This window comes from Cyclospora cayetanensis, unplaced genomic scaffold (genome assembly GCF_002999335.1).
Source record: "Cyclospora cayetanensis isolate NF1_C8 unplaced genomic scaffold, CcayRef3 CcayRef3_contig_1, whole genome shotgun sequence".
NCBI classification, from domain to species: domain Eukaryota; phylum Apicomplexa; class Conoidasida; order Eucoccidiorida; family Eimeriidae; genus Cyclospora; species Cyclospora cayetanensis.
The window spans coordinates 885,322-898,829 of record NW_020312036.1 but is presented as its reverse complement, the minus strand read 5'-3'; the positions used below and the strand labels follow the sequence as shown (position 1 = coordinate 898,829).

Below are 13,508 nucleotides of genomic sequence, written 5' to 3'. Positions count from 1 at the left end.
AGCATGTGGACTACCGTCAGCGCAGCACCGGCAGGCAACTCTGCTACTAGAATACAGAAAGGCGATGCTCAGGGAACCGCAGCCCACCATCGTAATGTGCGCGGTTTGTCCTGTATTGCGGTGTTGTAGTGGCGCTCTTCCTGGAGCGAAGTTGAGGCAGAGCCACTGGCAAGACACTTGGGCAGGGCGCGAACACACAGAAGGTTGGGGAAAACCAGAAAAAGCCTGTGTTTTGCGCACTAATTAGAGCTTGGTCCCGCTAGACCTCCTCAGAAGACCACGAGACTTCCAGAGCTGTATCAAACGATAAGAAATGATCAAGGTCTATGCGAAACTCGCTTGGATAGCAATTGAAAAGGCATTCTTAATTGTTATTTCATCATATTTATAGGGCGGAGTTGCTGTTCAGTACAGGCAAGCCGACATGAGGGCAATGAATTTGAATCCCACTGCATGCAGCAGCGTATGAAGCAGCACAGTTGACGCGCTGCTTGCGCCTCTTGTCCATGAATTTTTCGGACGGTTTTAATTGCTTTCCTTCAAACACCTCACAGAGGTGCGCTACTTGACTGCTCCATTATTTCCTTGGCTTTCTTCCTTCACAGCAAGAGCAGGAAGAAGGCAACCCTGGCCCATGACGTGCTTCGAACACGTCATGCCTTTATTTTCTGGTATCGCCCCTCTCCCTTCTGGTTAGCCAGCGCGCGCCACCATTGAGTTGTGGGGACCCCTGCGATTCTTGCGTGTTCTCCTCAAGTCTTAGACTTGCTGCTGTGTGTTTCGGGGGCATGTTCCGCTAGCACTTGCATGGTTTCTGCGGAAATTCCCAGCAAAGAGCCTTCAGAGGCGGAGGCCAGCTCACCCGTACGCTTGACGGGGGCATAGGCTTTCGATGCACAAGGTGATCGGTCTGCCCGCTGTACGGCTTGATGATGAAGAAGCTGGCTCCTAGCAAGTCAGGCTCAGCGCCCCGCAAAGGTAAGCCATGCATTTGCGGGCAGCGAGTTGCCGCCTTTCAGTCTACTCTGCTTTTTGAGAGGCAGCTTCCGTGGTACCAGACGCTTTCTCTCTCTCTCTCTCTCTCGATTCTTTCTTAGAGCACGATAGAAGCTACCTGAATGCGCGTTTCTGCACCCTGCTGCTTGCTTCTGCCTTTTCAGTCTCGAGTTCCTTGGCGGTCTGGATCAAGCAGGGGTCTCGAGGCAATCAGCGTGCAGCGCTGCGCGACTTGCAAAACGCCCTACTGTGGTACGTTGATGGAAAGTGGCGAGGCCGTCTCACCCCCGAGAGAGAAGACGCCATATATATATATATATATAGGAACAGCTGCTGCACACCAGGGAGCCTGGCTTACCTGGCCTCTGGATTGACGCTGCCTTGCAGACGTCTTGCCACAGGTTGTTGTGGGGTGTAATAGGCCTTATAGGGAGTGCAGCTAACCCTGGCCCCGCCTTTCTTTCCCTTTTCTTACTCGCGTCGTGCAGCTGCCTGCATGCGCTCTCCCCCGTATTCGGCTCAGGATGTACTACCGCCAGCAGCTGCACCGCTTTCCCAGGGGAGAATCGAACTCTGCAGGGGCTGTTCAGGAACCCTCCAGGCCTCCCTGGCTAACCGTGCAAAACTGTCATAATGTGGGGTCTGTCGTGATGGTGGTCGTGCCGTATGTAGACAGCAACCTGCTGAGGATCTACGGAAACTGCAGCGATGACAAAATCCTCGCGGCTGTGCCCCAAGAAACCAAAAACGCATTGGAGACGTTGGTCGGCGTACAGACGCGTTATTCTCCACACCCAGCGTGTGCAGAAGCGCGAACCCCCTTAAGGAAGGCGGTGCACAGCAAAATGCTTCTTCGGGCTCCCAGAATGATGCAGTCCCCCCACCACTGCTCCTTCATTGAGGTGCAAGAATGTGGCTTTTACCTTGTAGACCTCCCCTTTTCGCACTGCATGCGGCCATGTGTCAATTCCCGTGTTGGAAGCGCCTCTTTTCCGCGCGACTTCCATCGTCGACAGTGCGCAGTTCGAACGTGTATCCCGGGAAGAGGCGTCCAGACACCAATTTGAACGCCTTCGCTTTTCGCGAGTTGGGTGATGCAGAACATTTTCTCTGTCGCAACCACTGCAACGACCTCCGGGAGAATTCCCATAGAAGACCCAGCTGAGGCTACAGGTAGAAGACGCCCCCTCCCTCTGCCTCACTGGTGCTTATCTTCAGTCATGTGAAACTCTGCATGCATCCAACGTTACTGCGTCCTCAGTCAGCCGCTCTTTCTTCATATCTCTATCCTTATTGTCGCCATCGCTCGGCCTCCTCTCTCTCTCTTTCTGTGTGTGTGTGTTTGTCTGTGTATGTGTGTCTGTGACACCACCTCACGCTTCAGGCTCCCTTTCTCCCTCTCCTCCCCTTATGCCCTGGAACGCGCACTCGTATGCAAGTGTGCTGACCCTAGCATGAATCGAGGAATCGCCTTTCTGGCACTTTCACTGTGTCTGCGTTGCACGGCGCTGCAGGGAGTGTTTGCCTTTCGAAATACTTTCTCACCCCGGAGGAGATGCATGATCGAGGATTCCCTGGTTATGGTCTGTTGCCGTCTGCAGCTACATTCGGCCATAAGGCCGCCTCTGTATATATACATACATATAAACGGCCTCCAAACGTTTTCTTTCTGGCCACTTCGAATAGCTCGATGGCAGCTTCCTGCTGCTATTGCTCGTGAATTTCCATTTGCTGCTTTTTCCCCAGGGTTCGGACCATGGTGCGATATCCCCCCCAACCACGCTGTTCTCGACCCGCTTTGGCTTGGAAACAATGACGAGGTAGGGGGCCGTTGGGCCTGGAGATCCGAGGTTCTACTTTTTTGCTTAGAGAATTTGGCAGACAACATGACGTTACGAGGGACGGGACGTAACAAGTAGTAGGTGGGTTACTTCTGCCCACTTTGTTTTTCATTTTGGTTTGCACTTCTGTGTGCATTTTCTTTACCGTTAGTTTTGGTGCGCCGGGTGACTAGCAGCGTTAGCACAGTGCAGCACTGGGGGCACCTACAGAGAGCTGCAATGTTTTCATGGAGGCACAACTGAAGGATGAGGAGATCTACGGTTAAAATAAAAGAAACATGCCTTCCAAAGGCATGTATATTGCAAAGGCTGTCTGGTTTGTCTATTTAACTTCAGGCTCGTTTCGATCTGTTGTACGGGGTAGACTGTGAGATGGTGGAAACCGCGCTAGGAAAGCAGCTAGGCCGCGTGTGCATCGTCGACTGCAACTGCAAGGTAGTTGTAGATCTTCTTGTGAAACCTTCTATAACCGTGCTAGATTACTTGACGCGATATTCTGGGCTTACGAAGGAGATGCTGGACGCGGCCACACTAACGCTTTCAGACGTTCATGCCCATTTGCGACAAGTGCTACCCCCAGGGGCTATTCTTGTTGGCCATTCTCTGGAGTACGATCTACGAGCTTTGAAGCTCGTACACTCGCGGTGTATAGACACCACCGTTCTTTACCCTCACAACCGAATGGGTCTTAAGCTCTCTTTGAAACGGCTGGCGCAATTGTATCTGAACAAACAGATGGCGCGGAAGCACGGCCACGACCCAAAGGAAGATGCACAAACTGCTATGTTGCTTGCCCAGAAGAAAATTAGAAACGGGCCAGGATTTGCTGCGCCCTTGATGCAGCTGACACCCCTCGCTTCTGCATTACGGCAGCTGCAGAGGCATCCCGAGGAGCTCTGTGAGGAGTTGAGCCAAGAGCGGAAAGAATATCCGAAAGAGCAAGAGCAGCCGCTCTTGCACGACTCGAGTCGTCAGACAGTAGAGGGGTCAGACAGCAGTGTGGACGCGCAGGACGAGGCGGTACTGTTTCTGTTAGATTCCTTCGCACACAATTCTCCTGCTCCTCTCAAGGTAGGCAACACTGTATGAATGCCAAATAACGCCAGACGGCACTGCAGTTGCATATCCTTGGCCCGTGATGCGCGTGACATACATAGCATACAGCCTAATCCATCGCCGGTGTTGAGTGCTTGCACGAAATTCCATAGTGTGCGACGCATGTTTCTGCACTGTTGATTCCCAACAGCAGTAGAAAACACCGCTCCAGCTTATACAAGGCGCTTTCACACACGGCAGCTCTCCGCCTTCCACACGCGCGAACTGCATATTTCTGTTCAATGTTTTAGGGCGCCCGCGTCAGGGATGGGCTGGCAAATGATTCGGAGATTATCCGCGTTTGCAAGGAGCTCCTCCAACGCAAAAGTTTCAATACAGGAGGGTCGAATACCGCACAAGAAGCTTGCTCTGGGGACGCCTTGCCAGTGGCACCAATGGCTCAGCCGTCCTCTGAAGCCACGAGCAACCCTCGAGCTTCTGACGCTCACGGGGTGGCCTCGTGGGGTGTATGCGTGCTGCGTGGGTATCAGCGGCTGTGCTGCCGTGCGCTGCATGCGTCTACTGATCAGCTCTATGACTTCCAGGACAGAACGCGTCTCCTTTTGGCTGCTGAGGCACAGCTGAGGCAGCAACGCAAAGGGGGCCAGACTGGCGAGGAAGGCTCTGCGCCAGCTGCGGTGGACTGCATGCCTGTATCGGCGAACGAAGCACTGGATAGTGAGGAGCTGATGACACGCAGTGACGGCCTTCAGGCGGAAGAGGGTGTTTGCTGCGATTGCTTAGTAGGTTGAATTTGTCAGGCTCTTTGCCCCTATCCTGAGGGCCCTGCCTATGCGAGGCAGCTTGTTTGCTGCATCTCTGAAGCATTGCTGTTGCTTTCTGCTGATCATGCGATGAGCACAGGACGATCACCGGATTAAGGACTGTCTTCGCCGTACGCCACTCATAAAGCGCTTTCCCTTGCACCCAGACCCCAAATCGGAAGTATCTTTTTGTTTCCTCCGTGTGACCTGCTACCATGTGTACATGCCTATTCGAGTGCCGTGTCAAAAGGAGTCACTCAGTCTGCTTCTCTCTTCTAATGCCTTCCTACTCAGCTGATGCAAGCGGATTGATTCCCTGCCCTAAAACTCTCTTTCCCCCGGTTGATCAAAACGAGGCGCTGTTTGTGATTTATCTAATCGATCAACTCCTGGATGACCTCGCTGCATCCCTCAAGCCACAGGATCTTCTCCTTGTTGTTTCCCCATGCGGAGACGCTCATAGGTGAGCGGGGAAATATAAGAGAGCCCCGCTGCATGGACCTCGAACCGTCCTCCTTTTGCGCACTAGTTAGGCTAGTAGTTTTGCATCACGCTTCTGTGCATTTTTGCGACTGTTCAGTTGCTTCTTTCTCTTCTTGGTACTCCTGCAGGTATTTTAGTCTCCGCTCGTTGCAGTCTGCGCTTCAAGGGGACTTGGACGAATCGCAAGCATCGGGCACTCCTGGTGTTTCTTTTGCATCTTGTGTATCTCCCCTGTCCTTCTCATCCTCCTGCAAACAGGCAGCAAAAGAGGATGACTTCGTGAAACCAATAAAATGGACAAGTGTATTTGAACTAGAGCTGGAGAAAGCGAAGGCCAATTTTGATGGCCCCGGTAAAGGAGGATGGTGCTCTTTCATTGTCAAGCAATCAGATGCACAGTAAGAAGTCAATTTGTTGAAAGAGCCAAGGCAAACAAAATACTTGCAGGCATCGCACTGTAGACTGTCTACTACGCGAACAGTGCATGGACGCATTATTTTTTCACGTCGTGTCTCGCCCCCGGTTTCAGCACCAACAATCGAATTATGTATTAATCTGTTTTGCTTTCCTCTTGAAAACTAGATCCGGTGATGCCCATGAGGCGTGGCTTGAGAACAATACGTGTTTGTTTCTTTTAAGCAAGCTGACGCCAATATGGCGGCTATATCCCTTAAGTTCCACTAGGTGTTTACCTGATGGTGCTGCAGATTATTAACTCCCCTGTCCTGTAATTTATACCGATCACGGGCAGCTAGAGGGATTATGCCATGAATCTACTTCATAGCTTTAAATGCAATTTATTCTGGCCATTGCAATAAAAAAAGACCTATCCGCTCAGAGAACATGAAAAACGATTGTACAATAGGAATCAACGTGGGAAAACGGTAGCAACGCTCATGATCTGGTATCTAGCGCTGCCTTGAAAATGATTGTTCATGGTTGGTAACTGATCGTAGCACTGGATCTAACGGACTGCCAAGCGCGGCTCTAGAAGTTGTAAGTGTGCCAGGTCAGGGTCCTTAGCCTCTGGCTGGGTGAAACACTGCATGCTAATTTTGCCGTAACTTCCCCAAAGCATGCATGAAGGAGCGGCGCACGCCTCTGGTGCTGCAAGAAGGATGGATGTAATGCACCTATCATTATTCACCAAGATGGTGTCAATTACATTTACAGTGAACAAACGTATTGTTGCAGCCTCCATGAATGGCCCCATCTTGCTTTGCTACTACACCAAAGGAACACTACAGGGTGAACTAAGTTATCTAAAGAGCGCACCCTCCCAATCCTGTTCGGTGTATATTACCACACCGGTATCAGCCTGGTATGGAAGGATGCTGCCAAGCAACTTGGAATAGCATTGTGCCTAGACCCAATGATACATAATTAGCTGCGCAACGCTCCTTCTGGGTACATAACCAGCGGGATGGCCATAAAGCAATCCCTTGTCAGTCTCAGCAGACCTCCCTTGTAAATCGAATGAGGACCGTGAAATAAATCGCTTGGCCGCGGGGTACTGACAGCTTCAGCAGCATATTACTACCACTGTATAAAGTATTCTGCACCGCTGCAACGCTAGGGAAGAGGCAGTTACGATTGAGATACAGTGCAAGCTTCAAAGCACATAACCGTGATGCAGCACCTCCTGGAGCTGTCGATGTCTTCCTCCTGTGGATCCTCCACTTCTACTCTGAAAAATCGGTTGTGTTTAGCCCACAAACGAGTCACCAAGAATGATCCTTCCTGTACCAAGACATTCCACGAGCCTCCGTGAGGATCCGAATAACGACCCAGGAGATAAGACTGAAGCCTCTCTGCAAATCCCGTCCAATCTTTTCTGTCCCTAAATCGATGGAACAGATAGCCGATTACGTATGAGACATCTTGAAGCATGTAAGGAGGCACTAAGCTTTTCCTAGCGCGAACCAAACCTGCACCCATGCAGACAAAAAAGGTCAAGCCAAATACAGCAAATGCATTAATGCAGCATGCCCTGTTGCGCTGAGTGCCTTATTATTATCAAACGATGTAATCTGAAATGCCACACGAGGTTGGATGAGCAAAAGGCAAACACGGGCGCCTCACCAGAGAAATCTTGCTTCCTGCAACAGAGGTACGACTTCTCTGCTGCCTCTTCGTGCAGTCTTATTTCTGAAGGCCAAGCACAGAAGAATGCTTAAATAAACACAAGTGAAAAGAGCTATAACACGGTGGGGCACGACAGAAAAATGTTCATAAGCCATCCGCAGCAAGTCAAAGGCACGCAGCGGAAGGGGTAAATGTGCACACTGCAAAGTCGAGGAGGCCATGTGCTCGACAAATGACCTCATTTGCCTCGGCCCCCTCTGTGGTCCAAGAAATGTGAAGCACCCACACGAGCACCAGAGTAACAAGTTTTGGTTGCTTCTAGACACATCACCAAACGGGATCGACTACATTGCACTGTGCAGTGCATGCTCAGTAAGAACACGAAAACCAAGGCAATCGGCACCATCTACTAGGTCTTAAGCTGGGCAGCACGCATATTAATGCGGACTAGACAGAATGGGTGCTTGCCTTTTCGTGAAGGCTTTGTGCATGTGAAAATAATATTGTTGAAGCTGAAGACTCTGCCGTCTTTGCACACCCCATGCTGTTTAGCCAGGTATCTCTTTCCTTTTACGTGTGCCGTTGCGAGTCCAAATCTGTCGGTCCTGTTCACTAACACTTGCCAAAAGTGCCCATAAAGCCTGTCCATATCATCTCGCACACATGTGCAAATGTTTTGAAGCCGATGATCGGTTAACGGAGCTTGGTACAGCGACTCAATATTTCGCCAAATATGGTAAGAGATCCCAGGATCCTGGAACGAATCCTGGGGAGATACGTGGGAAAGAGCTGCAGCAGAGCAAATACGCAAAGTGCATAAGCAGGAACACGACTCTTCAACGAAAATGCCCAACTGAAGACATGAGCACGAAGTAAAGAGTGGACTATGATTGCCGCACTGAGGCACGTAGAGTAGGCAGGTGTACATCATGTATAACCGCTGAAACATAGAATGACACCCGCGGCATCTCTATCGCTATCAACAACCCTACGCTACAGACAGCGCCAGGAAGAAGCACCAATAATGACTAAACCGCCAAGGACCTACGTGCAAAACCTAGTGAATAAACGTGTCAATGCATTTTGCTGCTCTTGTACAATACGCTACGTCCTCAGATCAAAAATCTCTGTGAAAACAGCCTCAGCCCCACCAGTTTCTCTGAGGTGTCCTTCTGTGGAGGGTCTGCTCTGTTTTTGTTTCATATAGTCCAGTTCTGAAGGAAAGAAGCCACCATGAGTCATTTGAACACCCCTCATGCTGTCCCATGATTTGTACATTTGTAAGACCTTCTGTGCAAGCCGCTCTTCCTTAGTCAGTTTCTTGCTTGGGCGCTTCTCTTGCTGCTGCTGTAGTTGCGCCTCCCTCTGCCGCTGCCGTTCATCTTTAAGCTGCTGAACACTGTCGATCCCCTGCAACAACGCTTCAGTAAAACCAGGGCTTAGATCGAGCTCCCCGTGCTCACGTACAGCTAGATGCCTGCATGCATTCAGACATGAAAGGAGAGGTTAGCATGCAGAGGGGAAGACTGCTGAACAAATATATACAGGCCGACAAACAAATAGAAGTTGCGGCTGTCGCTCCACCGTTGTCCAGTGCCACATCTTGCAACCATACGACATAATTCGCCATGAATAACGGATTTCCAAGAAATTTCCAAAAACCTTACCGCCGACAGTGGGACTCTGCCCTAATGAGAAGCGGCATTATGGCCTGTAGATTTCTCTTCAAGAGAATGCGTTTCCATGCGGATTGCACAAAATCCACAATCGGGCGAAACGATACCATCTTTTCGATTTGCAAGATTTCGAGTGCTCGAGCAGTTTCTGCTTTCAAGAATACCATGGTCTTCCCGATCTAAACAAGAATCGAAACACACGTAGGCACTGCTTACTGCTAAGTTCCTCAAGAAACGAAATGTAAAAAGCGGAGTCTGTTAGCAGAAGGAACAAGGGCTGGCTGATCATTGAGAAGCGTAGTACAACAAAGAGAAGTTCGGATTCGTTTTCTTCTCTGCCTTACCACCCATCCTTCTCGTGAAAGACCGCATTCTTCCAAAATCTTCTCCGCAACATCTCTTCTGTCGGCATCCGATTTAGCCGCCCCGAGGTCCAACCAGCGGAACCGCTTGACAAATTCGTCGAAGCGCCTCCTGTATGAATATCCGACTTGCCGTAGCTGCAGCGCTTCCAAGATCGAAAGCGAAAATAACTGATTCAGCACCTTTGGGGCGTCCCATTCCAATGGCCGTTTCGTCTCATTGGGCTTCAAACAACGAATGAAATGGGGCTCCGTTTCCTGAGCACAAAAAGCCCCAAGAGCAGGTAGTTTGAGACGAGGCTAAGGGTGTATTGCTGCTCAGTACGTTCTCAAGCCATGAATGCACTATTAGATCTGCGTATGGTTCTTCACAACTAGGACGTAAGTGTGCTCCAAGTGCATAAGAGGCCCCTCGTAAACCGTAAAACAGTGTACGACACAGATTGCCCTTCAACTTTTACGGGCACCGCACCCGTATAATGCCGATCATCGAGTTAAGAGACCGCAGGAACTGAGATGCAATAAGAGACCCTTTTCCTATTTTTCCTGCTTCTACTATAACCCCTTCAAACATTTGAGCCATGATTGGATTATGTGACGCCTTCAAGGTGTCTAGCAATTCCCGTTTCAAAAAATCTTGGTTCTTCTCTAGGAAACCGTCACAAGAATATTCGATGTCCGCAATCGTGTGCCGAACTACGAATTTCATCCGCTGGTCTTTCCTCGAAGGCAGAACGATGCCTCTGTTTGCTAATTTACGAACAATCATGCTGCAAAGAGCCTGAAGAAACAAGAAGGATGTAATCGCGAAAAATGCAAGTTGCGTCAGCGTGTACCAAATATTTCAAGGTACAGCAATAGGAGTAGCATAAGCAAAGGCGGATATTAGTAGCACGAAAAATGTTGCGAACAACTCTGCACTTGCATGCATACTGAATACCAAACCGTGAACAATTGAGGATTTCGAAGGCTTCCATATCCACTTGAGCACACAATCGCTAAACATACACTGTTGCATGTCTAGAGATAACCCACAGCTCCACACTGAGCCGCACTTGAAGTAGGGAAAAGGATTTCGAGCTTGACTAATTGTTGCATCATACCTCATCAGTGGCGCGAAGCCCAAGGCAGGTATCTTCAATAATGGCAAAAACCGAATCTCTGCTTCCACAGAGCGTCTCCATTATCCGGACGTTATCTGTCCAGACAAGCGCCTCCGTTGGAACGCCTTCACTTTGATAAAGTTTTGTCTCAATTTCAAACACTATGTCAATGAAATGTTTCTGGAGGTGCTCATTGGTGATGTTAATAAGCAGTTGCTCCAATGAGTTCTGCTCAAATACCTCGAAGCCAAAAATGTCCAACATTCCCATAAAGACTCCGAACTCGCCATCAGGAGCTATAGCTTTATTCAAGAAGCGAACTAACCAGGCAAACAGCTGGTCGTAAACGTGCTTCGCGACAGACTTGATCATCATGTCGGCCTCTCTAAATGTGCGAGGGCCCTGAAGCACTTGGTTTCCGATTTTTGTTTGTTTCTGTAAAATGTGCTCGACCAAGGCACTCGAGTTCACGAACAGAAGATCGGCAGCCTCCTTGATGGCCGCCAGCGATTCTGCCGAAACAAACGCTGCGTCTGGGACTCCTTGCATTTCGTGCGATGTAACCTTTGCGTTTCCAATAAGTAAACACCCAGACAATATGGAAAAAACAGTGGATTCGTCTTCTTGGGAAAGCCCCATGGAAGCGAATGACTGCCTTAGTTCTTGAAAATCCTCTCGGTCATCCACGCCAGGAATATCGAAGCAACCGCCGCTTCTTGCTGTCAAGAACGCGTAATCTTCCAAGTTTCTTAAGTGGTACTGTTGGCGCATACCTGCATCAGCACCTTTAAGAAGCTGATAGAAAATATGGAATGACCGTTCATTTGGTTCCTGCGATACGAGGCGCACTTTCTCCAGCAGAAAGTTTGAAATGGCACCGTGCATGATGCCCTCAGAGCTGGAGATAGAAAGCTGCATAAATCTACCAAACCGGCTTGAATTGTTATTTCTAATGGTCTTCGCGTTTCCAAATGCCTCAAGAAGGGGATTGCCGGCCATGATCGCTTCCTGAATGCGGTTGTCCCCAGTGCTACAAGCCGCGAAATATCGCATGACTTGCTTAGTAGCCTCAGTTTTGCCAGCTCCAGACTCTCCTGAAACAACAATAGTCTGGCTCCTGTTGTATTCCTCCATATTAGAAAGCGCTTGCCTTGCAGTCCTGAAAACGTGTGGCTCAGTCTCCAAGCAGTTCGGCGCTGTTCTATAGTAGTCTATCCATTTCTGAGTTGTATTTCCAAGGTCTTCAAAGGGATTGATCGCTACCAACAAAGGTTCCGCCAAGGTATATATCTTTCTTGCTTGATAGCGAGTCTTCAGCATGGATAGGACACAGGCCACATTCTTGTGAGACAACATTCCAATATCGGGCATTGCGAGCTCATCTTCTTCTGAATTTGCATTAAAAACAGAGGAAGGATCCACCTCAAATACATCCCTTGAAGGAGGATTAATCTGTTCTAAAATGTACTTGTCCGATGTTGAGCCAGGACAAATCACGCAACGAGAGAACAAAAGCGAAGGATTTGCCGCAACTGCAGGACCCTCTGGAGTCCAACATTGCATGCGCTGAGGGCATAAACACATGCATAGCGGGAAAGACGGCTTTTGTAAGGCCTTTTACACACAGAACGAAAGGTCAAAGAAGCCGAAGCAACCCCTCGGTAAGCCTGCGTCTAAAGGTTACTAAACTACATCAGAAACTGCACTGCTTGTTGCGGAGGCCCAGGGATGTGTCTGTACATTTTTGAAATTAGCCTCTAAGTATCTGAGGATAGAGCAAATTAACGTGATAGCAGGCCGAAACAAGCTAGTTGAAATCCAAAAGTTAAGCTGATGGCAGGAAGACAAATACTCTGTCGGTGGCATAGAGCACTCACTTGCTGACGATCTGTTCCCAACCCAACGGGAACCACGGAGGAATGCCGACGGAAATATCTTTCCTGTGGTCCCCCCGAAGGGATTACGCGGCTTTGCTGACGGCTGACCATATTGCTGGGGTGTGCGCGCAGGTGTGTGTGCAACGGTTGCTCCGAAAAGACGGCTCTACGCAGGTCTTCTTGGGTCGATCTTCTTTCCCGGGCAGCCACGAAGCACTCCAGCAAGAAGACTCCACCCACAAAGAATATGAACTGCCGGAGGACGTATTCTAGGCCTGTGGAGTGCTAATTCTGCCGAATCCACCATTAACGACTAGACGCAGCACACTCGTGATTCTGGGTGTACTTACACTTTTGCTGTTGAGGAATGTCAATCGCGGCTTGGGTCCCCTACTGCTGAGATACGTAAAGGATGATCGTTTGGGGCTACTGCTGCTTAGCCGAGTCACAGTATTCCGCGAAGTCGTGCAAGCCGTACCTATGGAGGATTAGCCAGCTGACCATCCTGAGGGCGATTGTTGGGAGATAGGACGGAACCAGCTTACGATCCGCCTTCATACAATAATATAAATGGAATGCCAGTGTCAACCAGACAATTTTGCTCGGGCAGAGTAAGGGAAATGGCAGTAAGGCACCCAGGACTCCCCTGCATGCCTCTGGTGTCGAGCTGCCGGACCCACCACCTGTGCTGCGCACAAACGGCTTCCAAAGAACCTAATAATACTCAGGGTGCTACGGGTAATGGATTTGGAGCTCGATTCAATGAAAGAACGCGTGCCGATGCAAGTGATGAGCTAGCAGAGAAGCGTGCTAGCCTGCCCTGGGCAGGGCGCGGGTTCAGTGTCGATGCTGTACTTAGAGTAACAAAGCTATAACTCCACCGCAAGCCATGTTTCTTCAGGCTATATCTGCAAGTTTCTGATAGAGAGAAACCTGGAGACTAGGGGGATTAAGCAGCATGCTGACCACAAAGTACTTGTCCAAGCGAATGGTCGCATGCTGCAGCCCAGTGGTTACGTGTCGCTATTTGTATAGGTGGATGAGAAATCCTTTACACCCTTCAGCAAAATGTTAGCTCTCCATTCACAATTCACTTCTGCTTTCTTGAAGAAACAGAGTCTTTTTTGTTCCTCGATCCTTTTAATTTCATTCACATTGTTGTGTAGACAGGCAATCCCTGTGGTTCTGCATAACTCAATACCTCTTTTTAGATATATAGTAGACAG

At 49.5% G+C, this 13,508-nt stretch overlaps 2 protein-coding genes across 2 annotated transcripts; one reads left to right on the top strand and one right to left on the bottom strand.

Moving 5' to 3' along the window:
- The first annotated feature begins 1,520 nt into the window (after window positions 1-1,520).
- On the top strand, window positions 1,521-5,581 carry LOC34619269. Its single transcript, XM_026334106.1, has 6 exons — window positions 1,521-1,836; window positions 2,683-2,846; window positions 3,174-3,908; window positions 4,184-4,675; window positions 4,933-5,159; window positions 5,308-5,581. The coding sequence occupies exons 1-6, from the start codon at window positions 1,521-1,523 to the stop codon at window positions 5,579-5,581; spliced, it is 2,208 nt and encodes a 735-aa protein (XP_026189891.1).
- Window positions 5,582-6,766: 1,185 nt separating this feature from the next.
- On the bottom strand, window positions 6,767-12,345 carry LOC34619270 (myosin-B/C). Its single transcript, XM_026338204.1, has 9 exons — window positions 12,283-12,345; window positions 10,406-11,971; window positions 9,775-10,083; window positions 9,285-9,560; window positions 8,932-9,119; window positions 8,416-8,741; window positions 7,733-8,053; window positions 7,262-7,327; window positions 6,767-7,107 (listed from the first exon to the last, which is right to left on the bottom strand). The coding sequence occupies exons 2-9, from the start codon at window positions 11,966-11,968 to the stop codon at window positions 6,767-6,769; spliced, it is 3,390 nt and encodes a 1,129-aa protein (XP_026193989.1). The 5' UTR covers window positions 11,969-11,971; window positions 12,283-12,345.
- Between the last annotated feature and the right edge of the window lie 1,163 nt (window positions 12,346-13,508).

Coding starts and splice junctions, on each gene's coding strand:
- LOC34619269 (XM_026334106.1), top strand. CDS start 1,521: ATGTACTACCGCCAGCAGCTGCACCGCTTTCCCAGGGGAGAATCGAAC. Junction 3,909..4,183: donor ATTCTCCTGCTCCTCTCAAG/GTAGGCAACACT, acceptor TCAATGTTTTAG/GGCGCCCGCGTCAGGGATGG. Junction 5,160..5,307: donor CCATGCGGAGACGCTCATAG/GTGAGCGGGGAA, acceptor GTACTCCTGCAG/GTATTTTAGTCTCCGCTCGT.
- LOC34619270 (XM_026338204.1), bottom strand. CDS start 11,968: ATGCAATGTTGGACTCCAGAGGGTCCTGCAGTTGCGGCAAATCCTTCG. Junction 9,561..9,774: donor CGATGATCGGCATTATACGG/GTGCGGTGCCCG, acceptor TTTTGTGCTCAG/GAAACGGAGCCCCATTTCAT. Junction 8,742..8,931: donor GCAGAGTCCCACTGTCGGCG/GTAAGGTTTTTG, acceptor GAATGCATGCAG/GCATCTAGCTGTACGTGAGC.